General features: G+C 37.8%; 2 protein-coding genes and 2 long non-coding RNA genes across 4 annotated transcripts in view; 1 reads left to right on the top strand and 3 right to left on the bottom strand.

Annotated features, from left to right (window-relative positions):
• LOC136253559 (uncharacterized) overlaps positions 1–8035 on the bottom strand; it is a 48474-nt gene extending 40439 nt beyond the window's left edge. The window contains exons 1-2 of the mRNA XM_066046226.1: positions 7943–8035; positions 7535–7643 (exon numbers count right to left, since the gene is read on the bottom strand). Of these exons, the coding sequence (XP_065902298.1) occupies positions 7535–7553 (19 nt within the window). The 5' untranslated portion in view covers positions 7554–7643; positions 7943–8035. The remainder of the gene's footprint in view (positions 1–7534; positions 7644–7942) is intronic.
• Positions 8036–15869: 7834 nt separating this feature from the next.
• Positions 15870–17646, top strand: LOC136252916 (uncharacterized). Its single transcript, XR_010699837.1, has 3 exons — positions 15870–16289; positions 16494–16572; positions 17348–17646. It is a non-coding gene; the product is annotated as an uncharacterized lncRNA (long non-coding RNA).
• LOC136252917 (uncharacterized) lies at positions 16888–18824 on the bottom strand. Its single transcript, XR_010699838.1, has 2 exons — positions 18177–18824; positions 16888–18121 (listed from the first exon to the last, which is right to left on the bottom strand). It is a non-coding gene; the product is annotated as an uncharacterized lncRNA (long non-coding RNA).
• Positions 18825–19209: 385 nt separating this feature from the next.
• Positions 19210–23050, bottom strand: part of LOC136252912 (AP-3 complex subunit delta-1-like) — a 36676-nt gene continuing 32835 nt past the window's right edge. The window contains exons 35-43 of the mRNA XM_066045502.1: positions 22888–22949; positions 22639–22714; positions 22539–22590; positions 21858–21946; positions 21677–21762; positions 20440–20497; positions 20316–20385; positions 19764–19846; positions 19210–19384 (exon numbers count right to left, since the gene is read on the bottom strand). Of these exons, the coding sequence (XP_065901574.1) occupies positions 19298–19384; positions 19764–19846; positions 20316–20385; positions 20440–20497; positions 21677–21762; positions 21858–21946; positions 22539–22590; positions 22639–22714; positions 22888–22949 (663 nt within the window). The 3' untranslated portion in view covers positions 19210–19297. The remainder of the gene's footprint in view (positions 19385–19763; positions 19847–20315; positions 20386–20439; positions 20498–21676; positions 21763–21857; positions 21947–22538; positions 22591–22638; positions 22715–22887; positions 22950–23050) is intronic.

Below are 23050 nucleotides of genomic sequence, written 5' to 3'. Positions count from 1 at the left end.
TTTACTCAGTTATATTACATTGCAAGTTATTCTGTAGGGAATTCAGCTACAAACAAGTCACCCTGTAGTCAGATCAGCTAGAAGAAGGTACCTAATAGAGAGTTCAGCTACAAAGAAGCCATCGTGTAGGGAGTTCAGCTCAAATAAATCACCCTGTAGAGAATTCAGCTACAAACAAATTGCCCTGTAGAGAGATCAGCTAGAAGAAGCTACCTTGTAGAGAGTTCAGTTACAAAGAAACAATCATGCAAAGAGTTTAGTTGCGAACAAATCACCCAGTAGAAAGTTCCGCTATGAACAGATCACACTGTAGAGAGTTCAGTTAGAAACAAGTCATCCTGTAGATAGATCAGCTAGAAGAAGTCACTTTGTAGAGAGTTCAGCTACAAAGAAACCACCATGTAAGAGAGTTCAGCTGCAAACAAATCACCTGTAGAGAGTTCAGCTAGAAACAAGTCACCCTGTACAGAGATCAGCTGGAAACAAGTCATCCTGTAGAGAGTTCAGCTAGAAGAAGTTACATTATAGAGAGTTCAGCTACAAAGAAATTACCATGTAGAGAGTTCAGCTGCAAACAAATCACCCTGTAGAGAATTCAGCTACAAACAAATTACCCTGTAGAAAGATCAGTTACCTTGTAGAGAGTTCAGCTACAAACAAATCACCCTGTAGAGAGTTCAGCTAGAAACAAGTTACCCTGTAGAGAGATCAGCTAGAAACAAGCCACCCGTAGAGAGTTCAGCTAGAAGAAGTTACATTGTAGAGAGTTCAGCTACAAAGAAACTACCATGTAGAGAGTTCAGCTGCAAACAAATCGCCCTGTAGAGAATTCAGCTACAAACAAATTACCCTGTAGAAAGATCAGCTAGAAGAAGTTACCTTGTGGAGAGTTCAGCTACAAACAAATCACTCTGTAGAGAGTTCAGCTAGAAACAAGTCACCCTGTAGAGAGATCAGCTAGAAACAAGCCACCCATAGAGAGTTCAGTTAGAAGAAGTTACATTGTAGAGAGTTCAGCTACAAAGAAACTACCATGTAGAGAGTTCAGCTGCAAACAAATCGCCCTGTAGAGAATTCAGTTACAAACAAATCACCCTGTAGAAAGATCAGCTAGAAGAAGTTACCTTGTAGAGAGTTCAGCTACAAACAAATCACCCTGTAGAGAGTTCAGCTACAAACAAGTCACCCTGTAGAAAGTTCAGCTAGAAGAAGTTACATTGTAGAGAGTTCAGCTACAAAGAAACTACCATGTAGAGAGTTCAGCTTCAAACAAATTGCCCTGTAGAGAATTCAGCTACAAACAAATCACCCTGTAGAAGGATCAGCTAGAAGAAGTTACTTTGTAGAGAGTTCAGCTACAAACAAATCATCCTGTAGAGAGTTCAGCTAGAAACAAGTCACCCTGTAGAGAGTTCAGCTAGAAGAAGTTACATTGTAGAGAGTTCAGCTACAAAGAAACTACCATGTAGAGAGTTCAGCTGCAAACAAATTGCCCTGTAGAGAATTCAGCTACAAACAAATCACCCTGTAGAAAGATCAGCTAGAAGAAGTTACTTTGTAGAGAGTTCAGCTACAAATAAATCATCCTGTAGAGAGTTCAGCTAGAAACAAGTCACCCTGTAGAGAGTTCAGCTAGAAGAAGTTACATTGTAGAGAGTTCAGCTACAAAGAAACTAACATGTAGAGAGTTCAGCTTCAAACAAATTGCCCTGTAGAGAATTCAGCTACAAACAAATCACCCTGTAGAAAGATCAGTTAGAAGAAGTTACCTTGTAGAGAGTTCAGCTACAAACAAATCACCCTGTAGAGAGTTCAGCTAGAAACAAGTCACGCTGTAGAGAGATCAGTTAGAATCAAGCTTCATCTTTTCTTCTTCCTGTAGTAAAGAAAAATATACAAATAGGGGCGGATTCAGAGTCTGGAAAGAGGGGGGGGCACCTTGCTGAAAAAAGTTGAAGAGCAAAAAAAAAAAAAAAAAGGTCACAACAGTAATAGCTAGTTATCCTTTACCAAATATATTATATCATGTATGTTATGTAAAATAAAATCCTATTTATAGCTTCATAAGTAAGCTGCACTGCCTCATGAACATTGTGACTGCTTTATTAGAGTAATTGACTGCTCTATTAGAGTATCTCGATCTTGTATACAATTTCTTGAAGGGGGGGCATTTGCCCCAAATGCCCCATCTTGGATTCGACATTGACAAATACAAAAAGAAGTGAAATCTAATCCAAAACAGCCAAGCTGTAAAAAAGAGTGCAGCCCTGAGAAAGGCTATGGTGAAAAAGATGTGAAATCTAAGGTGACGGCCAAGAAATGGCTGTGATGGTAGGTTAATGGTAAAAATTTTAATAACGACAATTCAGGTCAATTTTGTGCCAAGACCAAGCGGCACCAAATTCACCTGAATTGTTGTTATTAAAATTTTTACCATTAACCTACCATCACAGCCATTTCTTGGCCGCCACCTTGGATTTCACATCTTTTTTCACCATAGCCTTTCTCAGGGCCGCACTCGTTTTTTTACAGCTTGGCTGTTTTGGATTGGATATATATTAGCTTGAATATAAGGTAGTACAATGTTGTTACAGTAATGTTCTCCCTACCAGCTTCAACGTTTGAATACACTTGTATACTTGTATACATGCAAAGTATACAAACATAATCCCGGATTCATAGCTACTATTGTAGAGTGGCATTGTGCAAAAAATACATATAAGGTTACCTACTCATTGGTAATTTAGGACCCAAGGGTAAATTCCAAGAATTTTGTAACTAATAGAAATGGTCATAACTTTGGAGTGGAATGAGTTATTTACTTCAAACAAAAGTTTAGGTCAACACTTTTAATTTGAAACCATGTTTTAACAGTGTAAAATAATGCATAAGAGAAATAAATACAGAATGGTGATTTTCAGTGTAAAAATGGCTGTATAGGTCACCAAAGGTCAAATCTGCAGTGGCACAAATTAATGTTTATAAGGAGTGCAATTTCTGTGGAGGTTTCATAATTGTATCATAAAGTTCACAAAATGCCTAATTTTTCGCACCATGCCACTCTACTACTAGATTTAGCTGGTACATTTAACCCTTAAAACTGCATAATCCAGAAAATTGGATCTAACACTCATGTCTTAGACAAAGCGCTGTAACTTTTAAATCATAGTTCCTATCAATACACAATTTACACTATTCTATTCGTGATGTAATAAGGATTAAAATGGTACCTAGGGTCTTACCCAAACGCTAAACTACTTAAAACTAGCAGGCCAAAACGTGCCGTGTAAGCAGTGTTCCGGCAAAGAAACAAGAAACTCTTTACATACCTTTATAAAATGATCTATTTTTTTCTTGATAAAGGTAGCTGCCATGTTAGCTTGTACTGTGTAAACATGCATTCCCCAAAAGTTCTATGCAGGTTTAAGGGTTAAAAGAACAGGTGCTCAACTGAGTGGATACTGTGCTAACACCAGTTTACATGCTAGAATGGCTTTTTGACCAGCAGTCCATCCATTTTATATACTTTATAATTATACTCAACATGAAGGTAAGGTTGCGATGAGTTTGAGGCATGCTATGCTTACCAGGTTGTGTTTTTTAACCTTGTCAATAAAACAATTTGTTTACATAGATAGCAATAAATATGCAACAAGGATAAGTTTAGTAGCTGGATCTAGTATTAAAGTACCTACAGCTGCAACATAAATGCACTAAAAAGCTGTACAAAGAAACTGTTCACTAGGTCTATCAGTAAACAAATTCAGTGCAGTAGTCCCTCTACTATTTGAACTCATTGAGCCCTGAGTGTGTTCAGATAATTGAAACGTTCAGATAAATGAACCCATTTATTTATATACACAGTCCTGTTCCATTACTCTAATGGAATGTGCACACCTTAGATAAAATACTCTAATAGAACAGTCATTTCTACTGTGCAGATAATGGAATGTTCAGTTGATCAATGGTGATTGAGGAATCCCTGTGATATGTTATTTTCAAGGAAATTTATTTAAGTTTTGAATCTCCAATGCACACAGTTCTGTTGTACACATCCTGCCAAAAACAGCAATATCAAAGAGGTGAACAAGCATGTTTTCATGTTATAAACATATTTGAACATTTGAATCATCTATACTAAATGTACAGGATGTGTTTAAAGCCTCATAACTCACTTGTTCTTGCCCATATAAAAGCACTTTTTTGACTACTACTTCTGGCATTTAAAGGGCTTCAGAGCTGTTTGGGCAGCTGGCCAATGTAACAAGAGTTATAAACAAGAAATGAGGGATAAGTAGAATTCGAGGAAAACGGGAACGGAAAGTGGGAACAGGAACAACCTATGGAACATTCCTGATAAGGTCATTATGCAATACACAGGTTGGATTCTTTGCAGCATTGTTTAGATCTAATCACTAAAACATGCAAAACACTCTAATAGAGCAGTCACCTGATGCAGCACTAGTATAATACAATGCTCGCTTGTCAAGCTGCAAGAAGTGGCTCCAAGAGGAGTCTATATGGCACATATTATAAGCAACAATTCGGCACTAAAAATTGAAGCCATGCACCTATACACATACTACAGTTACCACATACCCATCATGTGACTTTTCCTGAGGTTGTAAATACAACTTCCCGCATTCATATGCAGGCACTGTCAGTTAATTAGAATCCTTTGTATTTATGCTATAATGATTACTGATTTAAATTTTACAGTTTCAAAGGAGTAGAAACTTTCAAATGTTGATAACTTAGCTAGTCTGTATATCTAATCTATCAATTCACACAGGCCATCAATGTGGATTCCTGGTGGGATAGTTAACAAAACATTCTTGACTGCTTTATTAGAGTATTTTAATGCAGGTGACTGATCTATTAGAGCATTTCAATCGCTTTAGCAAAAGGATCCAAACAATGCCACAAAGAAACATAGTGCTGTAAAATCCTACCTAATCCAACTTGTATATTGCATGATGACCGCTATCAGATATTTTCTGTGGGTTGTTCCCATTCCCACTTTCCAGTCCTGTCCCGTTCTCGTTTTCCTCAAATTCTACTTACCCAGAAAAGAGGGCTCAGATGAATGCGAACTGACTATATAGTCAAAACTATAATTATTTGTAGCTACCTGAATCATAATAGCATAATAAGCTTCATGCTCTACTTTGAAGTTAACATAAAAAGTCATGACACAGTGTGCCTGATTTTATGCTGTTTTGCATCAACACTCATGATGCCCCATCAACTATAATACAATTATGCAAGCACAAGAATTTTAAACTCTTTTGTGTAGGGGTCATAGCTGATGTAGTAGGATAGATGTAATTTTATTAGTGTATGCATTGTTCTGTATCACATGTTCATCATGTGACTCTGGCCTCCTGTACATATGCTTGTAATGTAACTTTATGAGTGACTGTATTTCAATATTTTATGTTCTTCCTCACTAAACAGTTGAACAGTGAGATATTGCAGTGGTACCAAAACTCAGGACAATGGCTACAAGTATGATCTGTTTACCCAAACCTTGGGGGATGCAAATGGATATACTAAGTGGTGGTTTCAATAATTCAAGATATGTGACCGGCTTTGCGAAAAGGTACCTTTTCCACACATTTTACATACCAGCAAACAAAATGATGTAACACTTGACTCCTTACACGGATTAACTTGCTCTTAGTATCAAAATGCAGCCAAATACTGTGGGTACACTCATGGAAAGTTTCGGCCAATTATATGAAATGATTAAAATGTTATGAAACTTCAAAGTTCAAAAAATGGGTCAAATTTTGTGTGTGAAAAAGGTACCTTTTGCAAATCCGGTCACATATTTAAAATCATCAAAACATTATTTTGGCCTACCTGCCTGCCTCACTACCTCACTGCCTGACCACAGTTGCATGGCTAGAGTCCAGCACATAGCCACCACCATTTTCTGCCACAACACCAAACTCCTGAGTGGGATGTGGTTCCAACAATTCTGCAGTTTGCCATTCCTTTATCTTCAATTAAATGGTTGCCATTTTCATACCAGGAAACCACACCAAAGTATAAATTTTCTGTATCGACGCTTTCCTTAATTGAGAGAGTCATCTAGATGATGCCATAATTATGAAGCGATTATGTAACAGACTGTGGTATTGGATAGCAGGCTTCTGCATTGGACCACAACCGTACCCCTTGTAACAACCCCTAATAATCAGTGCTTCTCAATGGTCTAGCTCCATAGAAAAATAATGTATTGTACCACACCCCCTAGCTTAACCTATTGTGTCCACCATCTAGAATTCCATCATATTTCTGGATATTTTATCATATACTGAAGCTGAAAGATGTTGTGCACGATTTGTCTGCAATTTGTCAGCCTAATAGAAAATGAAGAGTGTAAGTTTTCAGCTGGACCTCGTGGAGCAGAAACCAGTGTTTAAGAATTCCATCTAACCAATACGTTGCTGCTGCTCTTGCTAAGATAACGAATAGGAAGGCTCCTGGTAAGTCAGGAATCTTACCTGAGATGGTTAAGATGAGGATTAATAATGAAGAGTTTTGTGATTTACTAACAAACTTACTTTGAACTATGTGGAAGGAACAGGCTGAGAAGCGAGATGGAGATGTTCTACTACAGCAGTAACAGCCACGCATGTATTTTATATATAGCTATGTTCTAACAAAAGAAATTAATACAAAAAAGTTATTAATGAAGTTAGGTTCCAGCAATAAAGAAGCAAAATGAATAAATGATGGTTGCTGTGAGGAAATCCCTACTTGGAATTTTGAGGTTGGCATTGTAGCAATGTAGGAAAATCCCTAAATTGGCTTGTTTTCACCACCTTTTCAATGCCAAAGTAGGGATTTTCCTCTTACATAGCTCCCATCATCTCTTATTTCACTACTTTTTATCACTGGAAACCGGCCCACTTCATTTTAATTTTATTGCACTACTTTTGCTATTCAATAACTTTCTTGAATTAGGATGATCCTCACTAGGGAGCAACCTGCAAATAGACTACAGAAATCCTGTGTAGCAGGAACATAACAACATTTAATGTAAAAAAACTCTCAGGCCAGGAGGTGACTTGATCCCTTGTAGTCAAAGAATTTCCTCTGCATACAACCAGTCTGAAGTACAGTCTCATTCTTACTTAAAGAGTTTATGAATTACTATCCTCACATAGACTAAGTACAGACCTAAAGCATAGACAAAACTTCCACATTGACACATCCAGTTTTATAATCACAACTCAATGTAGACAGCTAGACAAAGATATACTAACCTCTTTGACGTAGGAGTACACCATTAATTTTAAAATTTTGCTTGCCATTTCATATACTGTGGAAGCATTAAGATACAGTTGGTTGAAGTGAGGTAACTGGATACGTGTGGAATCCTGATTCAGTCACTAGATAGCTAGCTAGTGCAGCAGCTACTTATTGTTCAAGTTGTGTGTTTTGGGTAGCAGCCTCATACTCTCTAGCTTTTGGTACCCCATACCATGTATATTTAATAATAATATATAATCATGATAGCTACCTTGGGTCTCTTTGGCCATGTGGCTAGCTCAGTAGATAGTTAGCTAGCTACCACATGTAATGCTGGCAGTGGCTGCAGTAGCTAGAGGTAGATATATCCTATTCAGTTCCTATAATAACATTATACACATTCAACAGCATTGAAGATCAGTTGCAATTGCGAACAGGAATAGCAAATGTTCTTATTAATGCCCACCACAAAATTTCAACTGTTGCATCAGGCTGCATAATTTGTGTGTATGTGCACCCACCCACGAGCTATTAAAATACACATTGGAACGCTGTACGGACATACCACATTACAACACCTATTTTATAGGGAAGCACACGTGTACTAGCTGATTGTATTAGCCATACGGTACCACAAACTTATATCATAGATAGCTATCATGTTACAATTAAACCTTACCCTTATTATTGTCTACTAACAACAGTAGTAACACAAGGTAAGAATTGCACAAGATGCCCCACCCTTTTGAACACGTGACATTATGTACAGCCGGGCGCATGCGGCAGCATAACGAAAACTCTCAATGAAATAACAATACAAAAAACGAAACCAGGCCACGCCCCCAAAATACAAAAATAAATTCGGAAATGTATTACGAGTATTGGGAAGACAATGAAAATTTCGTTTACTACTGCTCTTCACACTTCGTGCAAGCATAGATAATATACCTAACAGGGATTAGTGACGAACTTAGCAACGCGTACTGACGTCACGGCAAATCCTCGTTACGGTTGTACGCGGACCCGCCCACAAATTAAAGCGCCTTTTTGGTTGCTAACTGTCCGCTACTAGAGCAAGGACAGTGTTCAGTCTGTGCACCGCGGCTGCTACTTCATAAGTCGTTCGTAATATTGTATTCTACTTACTCTTAAAAGATTCTCACGTAAGTATTCTTACTTATGCTCACATGGAAAGCTGTACGGATTACGTAAATTATGACATAATGCACGGGGTCCGCCCACAAACACTTTTGTAGTTTTTTCTAAGCAACAAGTGATATTTATAGAAAGAGAATTGTTTCAGTGCAACCACATAACTCCAAGAAGTGTAATTGTCACTTTAATTTTTCAAAATTTCCTTGTTTTAGGAAAGTATTTTGAGTGAAATGAAAATGGGTTTCGTAGTTTTCACTCCCCCATAGTAGCAATTCATCAAACATGCTTGTGAACATGTGAATAACTTTCTTTAGTGAGTGTAAGTAACACAACGGTTAATGAATATTGTACTCACTAAAGTTGTTTACAAGGTTGGCTAGTAAAGGTAGCCATAGGGCATATATTTCCTGGTGACTATAGCGATAATACACATGGCTACTGCACATGCAGGTACAGTAATTACAGGCATATTTGCATCTGCACTGATGGGACAAAGGAGGGTGTTAATTGGAAGACAACACAAGAACCGTGAAAAGAAACAACAGGCTTTAATGCAAAGACCACCTGGGCGTCCAAGAAAGATAACAGGCATCACCACCAGATTAACCACAACATTATTTTCACTATTACCACCTAGAATACCATTACTGTCTAACTTGCCATCACTGTTTAGTCCATCCACATCACTGCCATTACGGACACCTCTGTCACTATCACCATCATTGCTACCATCATCACAGAATCCTTTGTCACCATTTAGTAACAAGTCATTACTGTCATTGCCACTATCAAAGTATGGTTCACCAAGTACACCATACACATTTTCAAATTCAGTCGTACAGTCAGCAGATGTGTTATTAACACCACTACCACCGCTGTCAACATATTCACCAATGCTAACACCGCTGTTACAATCATTCTTGCCGGCTTTACCCAGGGAGTCGTTATCATCATGTGTGACACTGCCAATGTCATCAACATGTTTGCCGCTGTCATCACCTCATCTACCATTGACACTAGAAAGAGTTAGAAGAATGACACTACCATCTTTAAACTGGAATATAGTTAGCTCTGCATGCAACAGTCATCTGTGTTTTTACAAACTACAGGATTTCGCTTCTTCTTCTTCCACCCATTCATTAAGAATATCACACTCGCTACACATCTATTCAAACCTGACTTGGAAGGTAACAATATTCGAGCATGAAATCAGCAAAGAGATACCCCCGTTTAATAGTTTTCCTGAAAGCCTTGATAAAAACCAAGTGGCTATGTTGCTATTGCAGTTAGATGGCCTAAATGTGTGCTCAGGACATCCAGAACATCACTTTATTGAACTAATGAACAATAGAATGGGGAAGCTTTACCATGCATCTGGAGAAGTAGCAGCATATGTTGATAACTCTTGCAGGATATATGGTCATGATGGGCAGTTAGTCTCTCAGACAATCAGAACTTCTAACTGTACAATTCTTACCGAGAAGGCTAGATGCATCAGTTGCACAGATTACAGACCAACATTAAGGTCTATTTATAACAGATGGCTGAAACAACAAGCCATGTCACCTACACAGATTATTAACATCAGCAGCCATACCAATGACAGGTGGCTTAAACCATCAGAACAAAAGGAGAAACTAACACTTGTTGAAAAGAAACTGCATGCTACACAGAAAAAGAATAGTTACCTTCAACAAAAGATAAAAGAATCCTTTGACACCCAGAGCATTAATATTGATAACAATTTACATACTGGATTGTGCAAAATCATACAGGATCATTCTAAAGAAATTGAACACAAGCATCAACCCAACAACTTTCACTATCTGTTCTGGAGTGAACAAGTCAAAAATCTTGCAAGACCACCTACACAACGGAGATGGCATCCAATGTTTATTCGTTGGTGTCTTCATTTGAAGATGCTTTCTGGTACAGCATATGACACGCTTCGGAAAACACTAGTTCTTCCATGTGGTCGAACACTACAAGATTATACCCATTTTATTAAAGAGGATACTGGAATTCAACCAGAGGTAACACAACAACTTTTATCAGCTATGAAATTTGACTCATTGAAAGATCACCAAAAATACGTTTCTGTCGTTTTCGATGAAATGAAGATTAAAGAAGGGTTAGTGTATGATAAGCATGAGTGCAAGATAATAGGATTTGTAGATGTAGGAACCATCAACAACACACTTCAGCTGTATGAAAGAACACTGAAAGATGACACACAACAACCAAAGCCAATAATTGCAAAGCACATGCTTGTATTCATGGTCAGGGGCCTGTTTGTTAATAACATTCAATTTCCATATGCCCAGTATCCCACCACTGACCTCTCTGCTGATGTATTATTCCCACTGGTGTGGGATGTAGTCAGACATCTTGAAGCAGTTGGACTTAAGGTAATATCTTTAACTGGTGACAAGGGTTCATGCAATCCCAAATTTTTCCGAATGCATTGCAAAACAGTAGAAAACTCCACATCTGACTACTCTGAAGTGGTTTACAAAGTGCCAAATCCATATTCATGTAAAAAGAGGGATATATATTTTATATCAGATGTCCCTCACCTCATCAAAACAGTGCAAAACGCTTGGTCAAATTCGTTTGGTCACAATCAAGCTAGAGCATTGTGGGTAAGAATTACAATACATGTAACATTCAGCATATATTATATACATACCTGTGTAGGTTACATAATAATTATTGTGTCGTGATATTGTGCATGTGCATGTGCATGTGCATGTATATGCATGCATACTAATTAATGTTATAAGTTGATCAATGTATACATACATGTTTCGTCTCCAGCACTGCATATTACATAATTATTGTACAATGCATGGTATTAGCTATAATTATATTAGCTATATAATACATATTATGAATAATATGGTATGCATGATGCAGATCAATGGACAGTACATCAGCTGGGAACACCTCACAAGATTACACAACAAACAAATGTCCAAGTCTGGTTTTAAACTACTGTGGAAATTGACTAATGAACTCATACTCATTTAAACTCATACTCCAGGATGAGAGTAAATTTAGCTGCTCAGGTAAGCACATTATTATGCATGTATGAAGGAGTTAATTAGCCTGACCATGAACAATATAAATTATATAGGTGTTAAGCAATACTGTTGCTTCAGCCTTTGCTTATTATGGAAGCCCAGAAACCAAAGAGACTGAACGATTTGTAAGAACTTTTGACAGATTTTTTGACATGATGAACACAAGGTGCTTGGAAGAAGAGATTCAGAAGAAAAAGCCAGACTTAAAACCCTTTGAAAAAGATGATCCTCGTTTTGAGGTACACATAATTATATTTGTGATTTTGTATAATTGCATATGTGCATGCTGTGCAGTGGCTTGAGAATGACTTTTTGAACTACCTGAAGGAATGGAAATGTAGTGTAGATGAAAGGTGTGACCACAAGTTTACAGCTGCAGAGAAAAACATGATGTTGCTTAGTTTAGAGACCAGGGAAGGGCTACAAATAACAGGTAAATACAATGTCCTTCAACATAGATTATACTATATGCATCTACTTACAGTGAAGTCATTTGTGGAGATGGCTAAATTTTTACTTAACCAACCAGGTGTTGAATATATTTTATCAGAGAAGTTTTGCCAGGATCCCCTAGAGGTATTCTTTGGTAAACAGCGTGCTCAAGGAGGACGCAATGACAATCCAACAAGCCATCAGTTTTTAAAGAATACTGTGTCAATACGAATTCAGGCAACTGTGGCAACAGACCCTGCTCGTGGAAACTGCAGAAAGAGGCCATTACTTCAAGATGCTGAAATCGATGAAACACCACTACCACGAAGAAAGCGTGGTAAACCATAGAAGCAATATTATTATTATTATTATTGCTATAATAATCATCTGTATATTACAATATCACAAAGTATATAACAATATAGGATATTGTTTCATAATTTCTTTAATTCTTTACGAAGTCCTTTCTTTTTCTTGCTATTGACACATGACAAGTGTTTGTACTGTTCCATCCATTGTGATGTTATGCTATATCCACGGATAGTTAGCCACATGCTTATTATGGCAGTTAATAATTCGGTCTTCCACTCATCATTTTGTATGCTATTGCTTACAACATCCCAGTAAAACAAAACATTATCATCACTCTTTACAACTCCCAGTATTTCTCTCCCGGATGACTGTACAGTGGCATTTACTCCTTGTTCAAGATGAGCTCTTAATCTCACTTGCATAGCTTTCTCAATTTCTTTAAATAGCAAAAAAGATTCATCATTTACTTCATATAATCCACCTCTGTTAATAATCTTAACCCACTGGGATGTATACTCCATAAAAGATGTCACCGCTGGATGCATAGAGTCTTCGTTATGTGGTTTCATTCTAGTCAAGCATTCCACAAATGTTGCGTACTTCTCCCCATGCTGCTTCAAAAATTTTTGGTACAGTTTCTTCGCCACATATCCACAAGCATACCTCAATACATTCTCTTCGTCCACTGTTAATTCGGTTGGTGTTTCAGCTGGTTGTTCCACATGTGTTTTGAACATAGATGTCAGCATTTCTTCAAAAATTTGCTGATTCGTTAGTTGCATCACTAATGGTTCTCTCATGATATGAGGACAGCTTAATGCCTCGCACAATTCCTTCCAATATTTTGGCAATTTGTTGGCTCGTACGTCTGCGAATTCCATCCATATCATTTCTCTAAGCTTCGCTGGTGTTGTTGGCTTACTTACGTGTAGCACTGACTGCATTGTAGATATTAAGGCTTTGGAGAAAGACTTAAAACATTCCTGACTGTCTTCTTTCTTTAAGACGTGAAGCAACTCCAGGACGTATTCCTTAATTCTTCCAGTCCTAGCTGTCTCCACAGCTAATTCGCCCCTAGCACAGACATTCTCGAGTGAACTGCGCACCTGACTGGCTTCGTTCATTATCTCCCTCTACAGTACTCGCAATGTCTCTTCTACGTTCATGCTCGAGCTCTCAACGGTTAGAGTAAAGTATCAATTATCGGATAATATGATGTTCGGACAGCTGCCACTCACTTCCTTGAAATCCTGCAGCTTAGGTTATTGTACCAAAAGATAGGCTACAATAAGCAATAATTATCCTACAACAATCAGCTTTGTGTGATTAAAAGCTTAAGAGTTACATCCAATAGTATGCTTAGTCCGATAAAATCTATGCTCGGATAAAACTATCAGTTGTCGGACTTTGATTTTTACTACCAGTAAACAATGTCCAATTTATTTCAAATTTGTATGCAATATACCTGTATTCATTAGCTATTAATGGCCAAAAAATGGTTTCGTTATCTTTAGCATAGAGGGAGTACGAGCCTTCCAATTTTTAGCGGTATTGTCGGACACCCTCCGCTTTTATTTAGCCATGCCCACCAACAGAGTTTGTATATTTTTGCAACAAATGCACCAGTGCTAAACCACAGAAGAAGGTAAATAAATATCTCTCAAGAGTAGAGGTGTGCTTTAAAGTTGATATTCAGGATATTTCCATTGGAACGCAGAATTTTTGGCTCCTAAATGAAGGAGATGCGCGCAAGGTGGAAAAATGAAGTTATGCAAAACCACCTTCTGACCACCTACATATGCTAGTCTTGGTGTCCTATCACAAATACTGTCACGGAAATTGAAAGGCTTTTCTTTCTCTACCTTATATGGGTGAAACAAAAAGGACGAAAATGTTGCTTTGTGCATCCATAGAAGGTAGAAAATGGAACATCTTTTCATTTCTAGGTGGTATTCGTGATTGAGACACCAAGACTAACAAATGTGGTTGGTCAGAAAGTTGTGCCTCGTAATTTCATTTTTCCACCTAGCGTGCATCTCCTTCATTTAGAAGCCAAAAATACTGCGTTCCAATAGAAATATCCTGAATATCAACTTTAAAACACACCTCTACTCTCGAAAGATATTTATTTACCTTCTTCTGTGGTTTAGCACTGGTAAATTTGTTGCAAAAACCATGAACTCTGTTGGTGGGCATGGCTAAATTAAAGCGGTGGGCATCCGACAATACCGCTAAAAATTGGAAGGCTCGTACTCCCTCTATACTAAAGATAACAAAACCATTTTTTGGCCATTAATAGCTAATGAGTACAGGTATATTGCAAACAAATTTGAAATAAATTGGACATTGTTTACTGGTAGTAAAAATCAAAGTCCGACAACTGATAGTTTTATCCGAGCATAGATTTTATCGGACTAAGCATACTATTGGCTGTAATTCTTAAGCTTTTAATCATGCAAAGCTGATTATTGGAGGATAATTATTGCTTGGTGTAGCCTACCTTTTGGTACAATAACCAAAGCTGCAGGATTCCCAGGAAGTGAATGGCAGCTGTCCGAACATCATATTATCCGATAATTGATACTTTACTCTACTATCGTTACATCATGTTTACATTAGCGCACTACGTAATACTTTCACGTGACCGTAACGAGGATTGTCAAACGGTTGTTAAGCGCGTCACTAATCCCTGTTAGGTATATTATCTATGGTGCAAGTACCTTTCTTTAAAAAAACGGTCGGCTTTTGCATCAGAAGCTAACATACTACACGTGTACAAATTTATAGCGCCATACCTATAGGGCAAGTCTCCGCTATTTTTCGATTTGCGATAGTCACTATCGATTTCTCCCAATAGTTTTTGTATGGCAATTGTATTGTGGTTTTGGGTTATCGTGCGAAAAATGTTCCTGCGAATATTTGCTGTACGGTAGAACAATTTTACGGTCACAATCGTGTTCTCCAGTGTCTGGGGTATACCGTATAGTAAAAAACTTTGGCGGTAAAGAAGTGTGACGAAACCCTTATGTTGAAAAAATTGGCGGAAAAAACTTTGGCGATTGAAATAATACTCGCCAAAGTTATTACCGCCAAAAATTTTACTGTACGGTACGTAAGGATATTAAACAACAAGGTGTCAACTCATCAGTTAAGTAGTGTAGTAAGTGTATAGGTAGCTAGCGTTGTTGTTGTAGCAGTACTTTTGTAGCTACCGATCTAGCAATGTGGTAGCAAAGGGCCGGGCCAAAGGCGCGTGCTTCGCGGCTATCTCCTTCGATTCAGAGAGCGACCGTATTTACTTTTCCAGTGAACTCCAGTAGCAGAGGTTATCACGTATATCAAAGCATTTGGCCAAATCCATCGCGAGACGATGAACTAGCTGACGTGCGAACTGCGAACGGCCACACTGTGCTTACACTGAACAGTGGGACAAATTCCTAGGAATGATCTCATAAGTCAGCTCGATCTTTATTGCGTGGTGGTACGAACTAGCCTTCATCTCAAGTTCTAGTTACTCAATGTGCTCGTAAAATAATTGGCGAAAAAAACTTTGGCGAATTGAACGCTATAGACCTTATTAACTGAATTAATTTCGTAGCGCTTATAATCCGTTGCGAAGGAGTTGTCCGCCAATATTCGCCATTTGCAGTACCAAAACCATAGTAACATCACAGTTCTACGCCAAATTCGCCATTTGCAGTACCATAACTATGGTAACATGATAGCAACCGTTGTGTTTAGAACTCAAAATGGCGTCCGAAAAGCCATTACCATGGTAAATAGGGACCCTTGTATGGCTTCGCGTGACATCAGAGGGCGCTTACTGTTCTAAATGAATAAGGTCTATTCGTCAAAGTTTTTTTTACCACCGAAGTTTTTTACTATACGGTATTTTGATGCCAAAGTCTTTGAATTTATCTTGGCGGGATGCTCCGCTATTTGACGTTGAAGTGAAGCGATGAACGTAAACACTAACATTTCAAGACGCCTACCAAGTTTCTCGCCTCACCAGGACCTCTATCTGTCCATTTCAACCAGGATTCGGTGAGTTTAGCACTTCACCATGACAATTGTGTGTGAATGTTAGGTGGGGACATCTGTAAAGGTTCCCTAAGCAGATATAATAGGCCGGCTGTTTTGCATAAATGATTATCAATCCCGGTGAATCGAGTATAAACGGCTATTAATGTGTGAAAAATGTTCTATCCTTCTAGATAAAGGTTTTACAGTAGTGTTCTTTTAATTTAGAAACTAAGGTATTCTTTTATACCAAAAATTGCAGAGGATTTAGTACAGCAGATCCTATGTGTGATGGTGATTTCAGGAAGTATGTCTTAATTTGAATGATATTTGGGCATTTTGTATACGTGTAAATCACTTGAAAGTCAGGATAATATTTGATGTATTTATGCTAAAGACATGTACACTGCTTTATTGAGTTGGTGCATCTTTAAAAAGTACACACAGTGCTTTAATGTTACCATACCGTACGTAGGTAGGGAAATTTTCATGGTAAAAATATTTTCGTGGTTGGTCTGAGACCAAGAAAATATTTTTAACAAAAAAACTTTTACCACAAAAAATTTGTTACCTCAATTATACAGCTACGATCCAGCTACAAAGGTTATTAAAGTAAGCATAGTTCTTGGGCTTATAATGCATTATTTAAAGGTGTCGTATCGCCACATGCAAATATAATTCGCTGGTGCCTATAAACAGCTGGCATTATTTACAGTCCAGTGCTTCATTTCAGTTTTGGTTGCTTTAATTCCTGAGCTTTGCCACTTTGCATCTGAGTCAGCTTGAGTCCCTTGGTCAGCAAGTAATTAATTCTGGTGCCACACCCCCGTTCCCACAATCTGATTGGAGGCCATCAATTTCCAGTAATACGGCCGGGTACATCACCAAAAGTGTATCTACAAATAAACCAAAGAAAGATAACTTTGTGATACAGTACTAAAAAAAATTCGAGTAAAAACATTTTCGTGGGTTGTCTGCACCCATGAAAATATTTTTACTCGAAAATTTCTCTGCCTACAGTATAAAGTTTTATGCTGCACATAACATAGTTACTGGTTATTCACAAACACATCTTTTTGCAGGTGTTCAGGTGACCAGTAGTTATGCTGGATAGATTCAATGTAAGGAGGACTGGTATTTGAATGTGCTGAGAAGTTGAAGTAACTATTCCACTGGTAGCTTGACACCAACAGTATAATACATTACTAATCATTGTTTGTATAGGAGATGACATTGCGGTAACTTCCAAAATTTTTATTTTGTAATTTAATGTGTGATATCTTACTGAAATAGAAAATAAATACAACACATTGTCTGTAGTAGTGTCGAATAATCTTTTAGTGGTTCTACATGTGTTGATCGTTGACATACGCAAATACCATTGCTGAATGATAAATTACTTACACCTCTACATTTTGAAGTATGAAAGGCTTCATGATAATGTTGGTAAACTAGTAGTACTTCATATCGGTTATTTCACGACTTCACACTCAAGTAAGAATTGAATTGTTTTTGCTATGTCAGACTTCTGGTAAATACCCTGTGCACCATACATCCCAGTAGGATAGGTTCGGGATGGTTTCGACTGGGAATGCCACTGTAACAAATGTGAAATCTCGAAGCACACTACTTGTACATCTGCCATTGCTACCTGTCATCAAAGTGTGAAATGAGGAAGCATCATTTCTGGAGCAACAGTATTCAGTACTGAAGAAGTGATTTCCTGCTGAGTGAGGTTGGCTACAGCTTTCACCTCAGAAAAAGAAATTATGTACTCCAACAAAACTAGGTTTAAAAATATCCTGAAGTGTCAATTATGACAGCATGAGTACAGAGAAACATGTCTTAGTGGTCATCTGTATAGGTACAGAAAGGCCACCTGTCAACATAAAATATATTTTGATTTTTTACCTTAAGTGAGAAGTTTGTCCACCTGTCTATTGAGGCCAAGAAATGTTGGCTCAAACATGACCATGCAACTTAAACAGGTTTCACTGTATGGGATTACTCTCAACAGTACAATGCAATGTGTCAGATGGGCTACTGTAAGGAAATACAAACAGCATACTCTTTTAGTATACCCTGATGCGTTATAGTTAGTAGACAGAATGTGACTTCATTGATTACAACTATAACAGAGAAGCTAAATACACATCAAATCCAAGCTACACTGAACCACTCAGTAGTACTTTTTACACCGACAGAAGCGTCCACCACAACTTGAGGTTCCTTGTTCCACCTGGAATACTCGATTTACATAACGGAACTTCCTTGAATCAATTGACTGTATGGTCGTTTCGGTCCTCACGGCTTCACTTCAATGCTCTAGTCCGGCAATGCTATGGTCTGACGTAGCGTCGTTTGGTTTCTCCAAGAAATATAGGAACGGAGCATTGTTTGGTCATCTACAGTTCTTCGTTAAACAGGCTATTCTACTCCGGACGTTCCTCGTTTCACCTCCTGCGATAACAAACAGTACAAGCGGAGTCCACATAAATTACGGTAACACGCATTTTACGGAAAATTTTAATTGTTTCAAAAACACGCAAAAGTTTTCAATATGGCTGCACATTATAGTTACATTCGAACTAGAAGTAACTTGACGCTATTTTCTTTTGAGATTATGGATATGCCTTCAAACAATGGCACTATTTTTCTATACAAAACAGTTCAGTTACAATTCCTCTTGCTGCCAATATCAAAGCAGTCTACATACTATTTCATAAGAAAGTCTGGCCACCTACAGTATATCACTTGTTGGTTTTTCACATAAGTACCATTCAGAATTTTCATACAACTGGCAATTGACACACAAAATACTGGACCATGAATTTCAATAGTGTAAAACAGCTGCAGTTAGTGTGATGTTTAAATCACATTATTTGCATCATGGTCAACACAATTGTCAAAAGGAACTAAATTACCCAGCAAGTAACCCACACAATGCTGATAGAATAGTGTGCATAGAAATTTTAAACAAATGTCTAATGATATCAAAATACACACAGTTAATTTCACAAGATCTAGTCCATTCAAAGTAATAATTTCATTTCATCCAACAAACTACTAGTAAGACTATCATCAGATCCTTTAGCTGAAATACTGACTGTGCTGGAATCCTGTAGGGAATAAAACTGTTAGTGAACAAATACAGGTAACTTGCATGTCATTTTACATAGTATTTGAAATGAGCATGCACTACATGAAGTAAGCCTACTTTTACATTTTGCATAGCACAAAAACTGGTGTATTATGATGGCAAAACATCCTGATTAGATACTGTCAAATTCATTAGGCCTAAGGTCTCTTGTAGACTAGCGTGACCAGGCACTTGCCAAGCTAGGGCTTACAATCAGAGATTGCAAATGCCTTCTCACATGATCTCAAACCAATAAGCCCCGGTATAGCAAGTCTGAAAGTACTAGCCTTGTATTCATATGTTACACAACACAGTAGTACAACATAGTAGTACAATATGTAGTGTGATGATCAACTGACCAACATCTTTAGTAGCACACAGATGTGATGGTTACCAACAGAGAGACCATGTAGAGAAGCTCCATCACCAGCCTGTTCCACAACTAGACAACATCAACTTGTAATCACTTTAATGGTCATTACACACAACATTAAGTGATGTACTACTACTGTGTGTATGATAACTATGGTACTGATGGTAGGTTGTGGTAAGAGATTGTGACGTCAAAGAGGAGCATGCATATCTTACTGTCTGCCATGAGTTGCTAAAGTTATTACATAGTGATAATGCAGGGACAAATGTGCTCCAATTTGTTTGGGTTACATTTATTACTTTCAGTTTACACCTCACCAAATATACTCTAATAGAGCAGTCAGTTCTCATATCCTAATAGAACAACCAGCTAAACACAGTGCCATTGCATAAACAAGATTTAGACACAAATCGTCAAAATCACTGTTAGTGGATGATGTTGTATAGTGAAAATCAACCTCAAAATCTATACAGCTTAGAAGTAATATAAAAATCTGCTGGTGTATAATCCATCATTTGTGACCACTGAATGTACTCACCAGCCAAATGAAGATTAGTTATAAGAGTCTTCATGGCAGACTGGAAATCACTAGTCTGGTTTAGACTGACCTACAATAGATATCACTGAATAGTGTACATGTCTGTACACAACACATTACTCACTTTAGCTCTCTTAGTATCACACAGTCCACCACCACTGAGTAGGGCAGCAAACTCGTGACTGGGAAAAGAGATTCACCAAATTAATGCACATCAAACAGTAGGCATTAAATAGAAGACACACTAGTGGTTAGGTAGTCTTGTACCCAGCTGCCCATGTACTCCATCACGCAAAGGTCCTCTGTTGGCATTAGTCCAACTTCCTGGCCCAGGAATTATGCACAAGTTACATATAGGTCTTCTTCAATATTGGCTATTGTTTTAAGTCAAACTATAAAAGGTTTTCGTTCAAGTGTTAATTGGTGTTTGGTAGTTAGTCTCGCCAGCAAATTTTATACTCCTTTGAGCAGTTGGAAAGTTTATGTAAGCATGAATGAAGACAAGAAACTTGCTTGTAGCAATATTCCACTAGGGCAACGGAAGTGGACCCAAATCACCATACAGTACAACCTTTGCGTGATCAAGCAGATGGGTGGCTAGGGAAGAGACTAAGTCTTGTGTGACCCCACCCAAAACATTAGCAATTTGTGCTATATTTTTGGGCCCTCCACCACCATACTGGTTTCAGCCAGTCATTTGTCATTCTAGCCTATCACATCACATTGTAGCTGAATCGAAGTGTCTGATAATTCAGAAAAGAAAAAAATGACAAAGGGCTTAAAAACTTACAGCACTGTCACCAGACCCTACTTAACACCGGAAGTGGGTTCTGGGCAGAGGAGGTTAGTCACACGTCATCAAACATTTCGTGATCTCAAAGAAAAGTTCAACCCATTCAACCCCAACACCTCAGTATCGATATAAAATACGCAAATTAGTATCAATAAATGATGGCTCCCAGCACCCTTCTTTCAACCACAAAACATGTTGTGTGGCTTTCTTAGCCAAGAAACAAAGGCTACATCATGAATACTTTGCATGAATACTTCGTGTGGATGTGAAGAAAAGGGTAGAAAATACCAACACCAATTTCAAACACCATTTTTGGTTGTGCAATAACACGCATCAATACATCATAGGGCTATGACGCATGACCAACCTCCTCTGAGTTCTGGGCATGAGACTAATGGTTAAGCTACTGTGTATACATGTACATTCCTGTCTATGAAAATTCCTGAACATTCCTGTCTATGAAAATTCCTGAACAATAGTCTATCTAATTATAATATCATCTGCCATTACTCATGAGTTAATACACTACATAACAACTTTAGCATGATGAATTACACATGGTACTTACTCCTGACAACCAACAGGACAGATGAAAGCTGATGATGGCAACGGTAACTTAAAGTCTAACTTTTCACTAAGTGTTCCAATTTCTGACTACAATAAACAGTAAAAACATGTAAAATGGCCATTCCACTCAACACCAATATGTGTACACAACCAATCCAAACATACAATAACATAAAACACACCTTCAGCATATAGGTCAGTGTACCTCTCAGTGTCTGTGCTACACTAAATGCCTTCACATTAAAAATGAACTGACATTCGTTAGCTGTTCCTGTTAACAATAAACAATTGAGTTACAATATATTGTATGGTAAGTAAAAGATAATTTCATATTTCACCCACTCATGGCTGCAACTGTTGTATGCATGGCAGACAATGCTCAGAGAATACAATATTGACACATACACTCTCCCCTCTACTGGTATTGTATATTTCTTCCTATCTTCCTAAAATGCTCACCTCCGAGCTCTCATTTCAAGTTTGTTATATAACTTTGTAAAGCAAATGGTGTAACACTGTTTAGAATGTTACGTATTTGTAAACAGTGGACCTGTGTACAGTATATAGTGGTCACACAAATTTCTAGCCTTTATACAGATGGCTGCTATTGATGCATATAGCAGTCAGCAGCACTCTAGTGACTACGACTATTATAAAGGCTAATTAATACCAAACAACCTCTCACCAGTCAACACAGAAAGGGAAAAGATGGGCTTGCTATGAATGTTGCTAATCCCCAACTTGTAAACAGTGAAATCTATACTAAGCAATTCAGTGAGACCATAATGTAATCCCTAGAAAACCCAGCCGTGATTGGGATAAACTATTAAATAAATTAGTAATAACATATTCAAGTAATTCACCTGGTGGTAGTTCAAAAGGAACTTTGACACTTTCCTGAGGTGAACAGGTCAGCTACACAACACAACATTACATCATGACTCTATTACTAAACACACTTACTGGTCTCATCATAGCTGCATTAAGGGAGTCCAGTACATTAAACTCCATTGACATTATCTGAGCATCAGTCTTGTTACTAAAGAAAGAGAACAGTAACTGTACAATTCACAAGCTCAACTTTGAAGATTGCTTTTATCTATACTTTCCAATTAAAGCCTCCCCTTAGAAAACAGATATACAACACACTATCTAACACAACGTATCTAGCATGTGTGCAGATACTACACTTGTCACAACAACTATTCATACCTAAACAACACAGCCACAGTGATCTGGTTTATAACAAGAGGATTAGCTCTTGTCTCAAAATTCTGTACAGTAGTTGAGTCAAGGAGCCACATAACATCAATACAATACAACATGTAAATCATACATCACATTACGTCGTAAAGTGATACACCACAACAAAGCT

The sequence above is a fragment of the Dysidea avara genome, chromosome 4 (genome assembly GCF_963678975.1).
Source record: "Dysidea avara chromosome 4, odDysAvar1.4, whole genome shotgun sequence".
NCBI classification, from domain to species: Eukaryota; Metazoa; Porifera; class Demospongiae; order Dictyoceratida; family Dysideidae; genus Dysidea; species Dysidea avara.
This window is presented reverse-complemented; position numbering and strand designations above follow the sequence as displayed.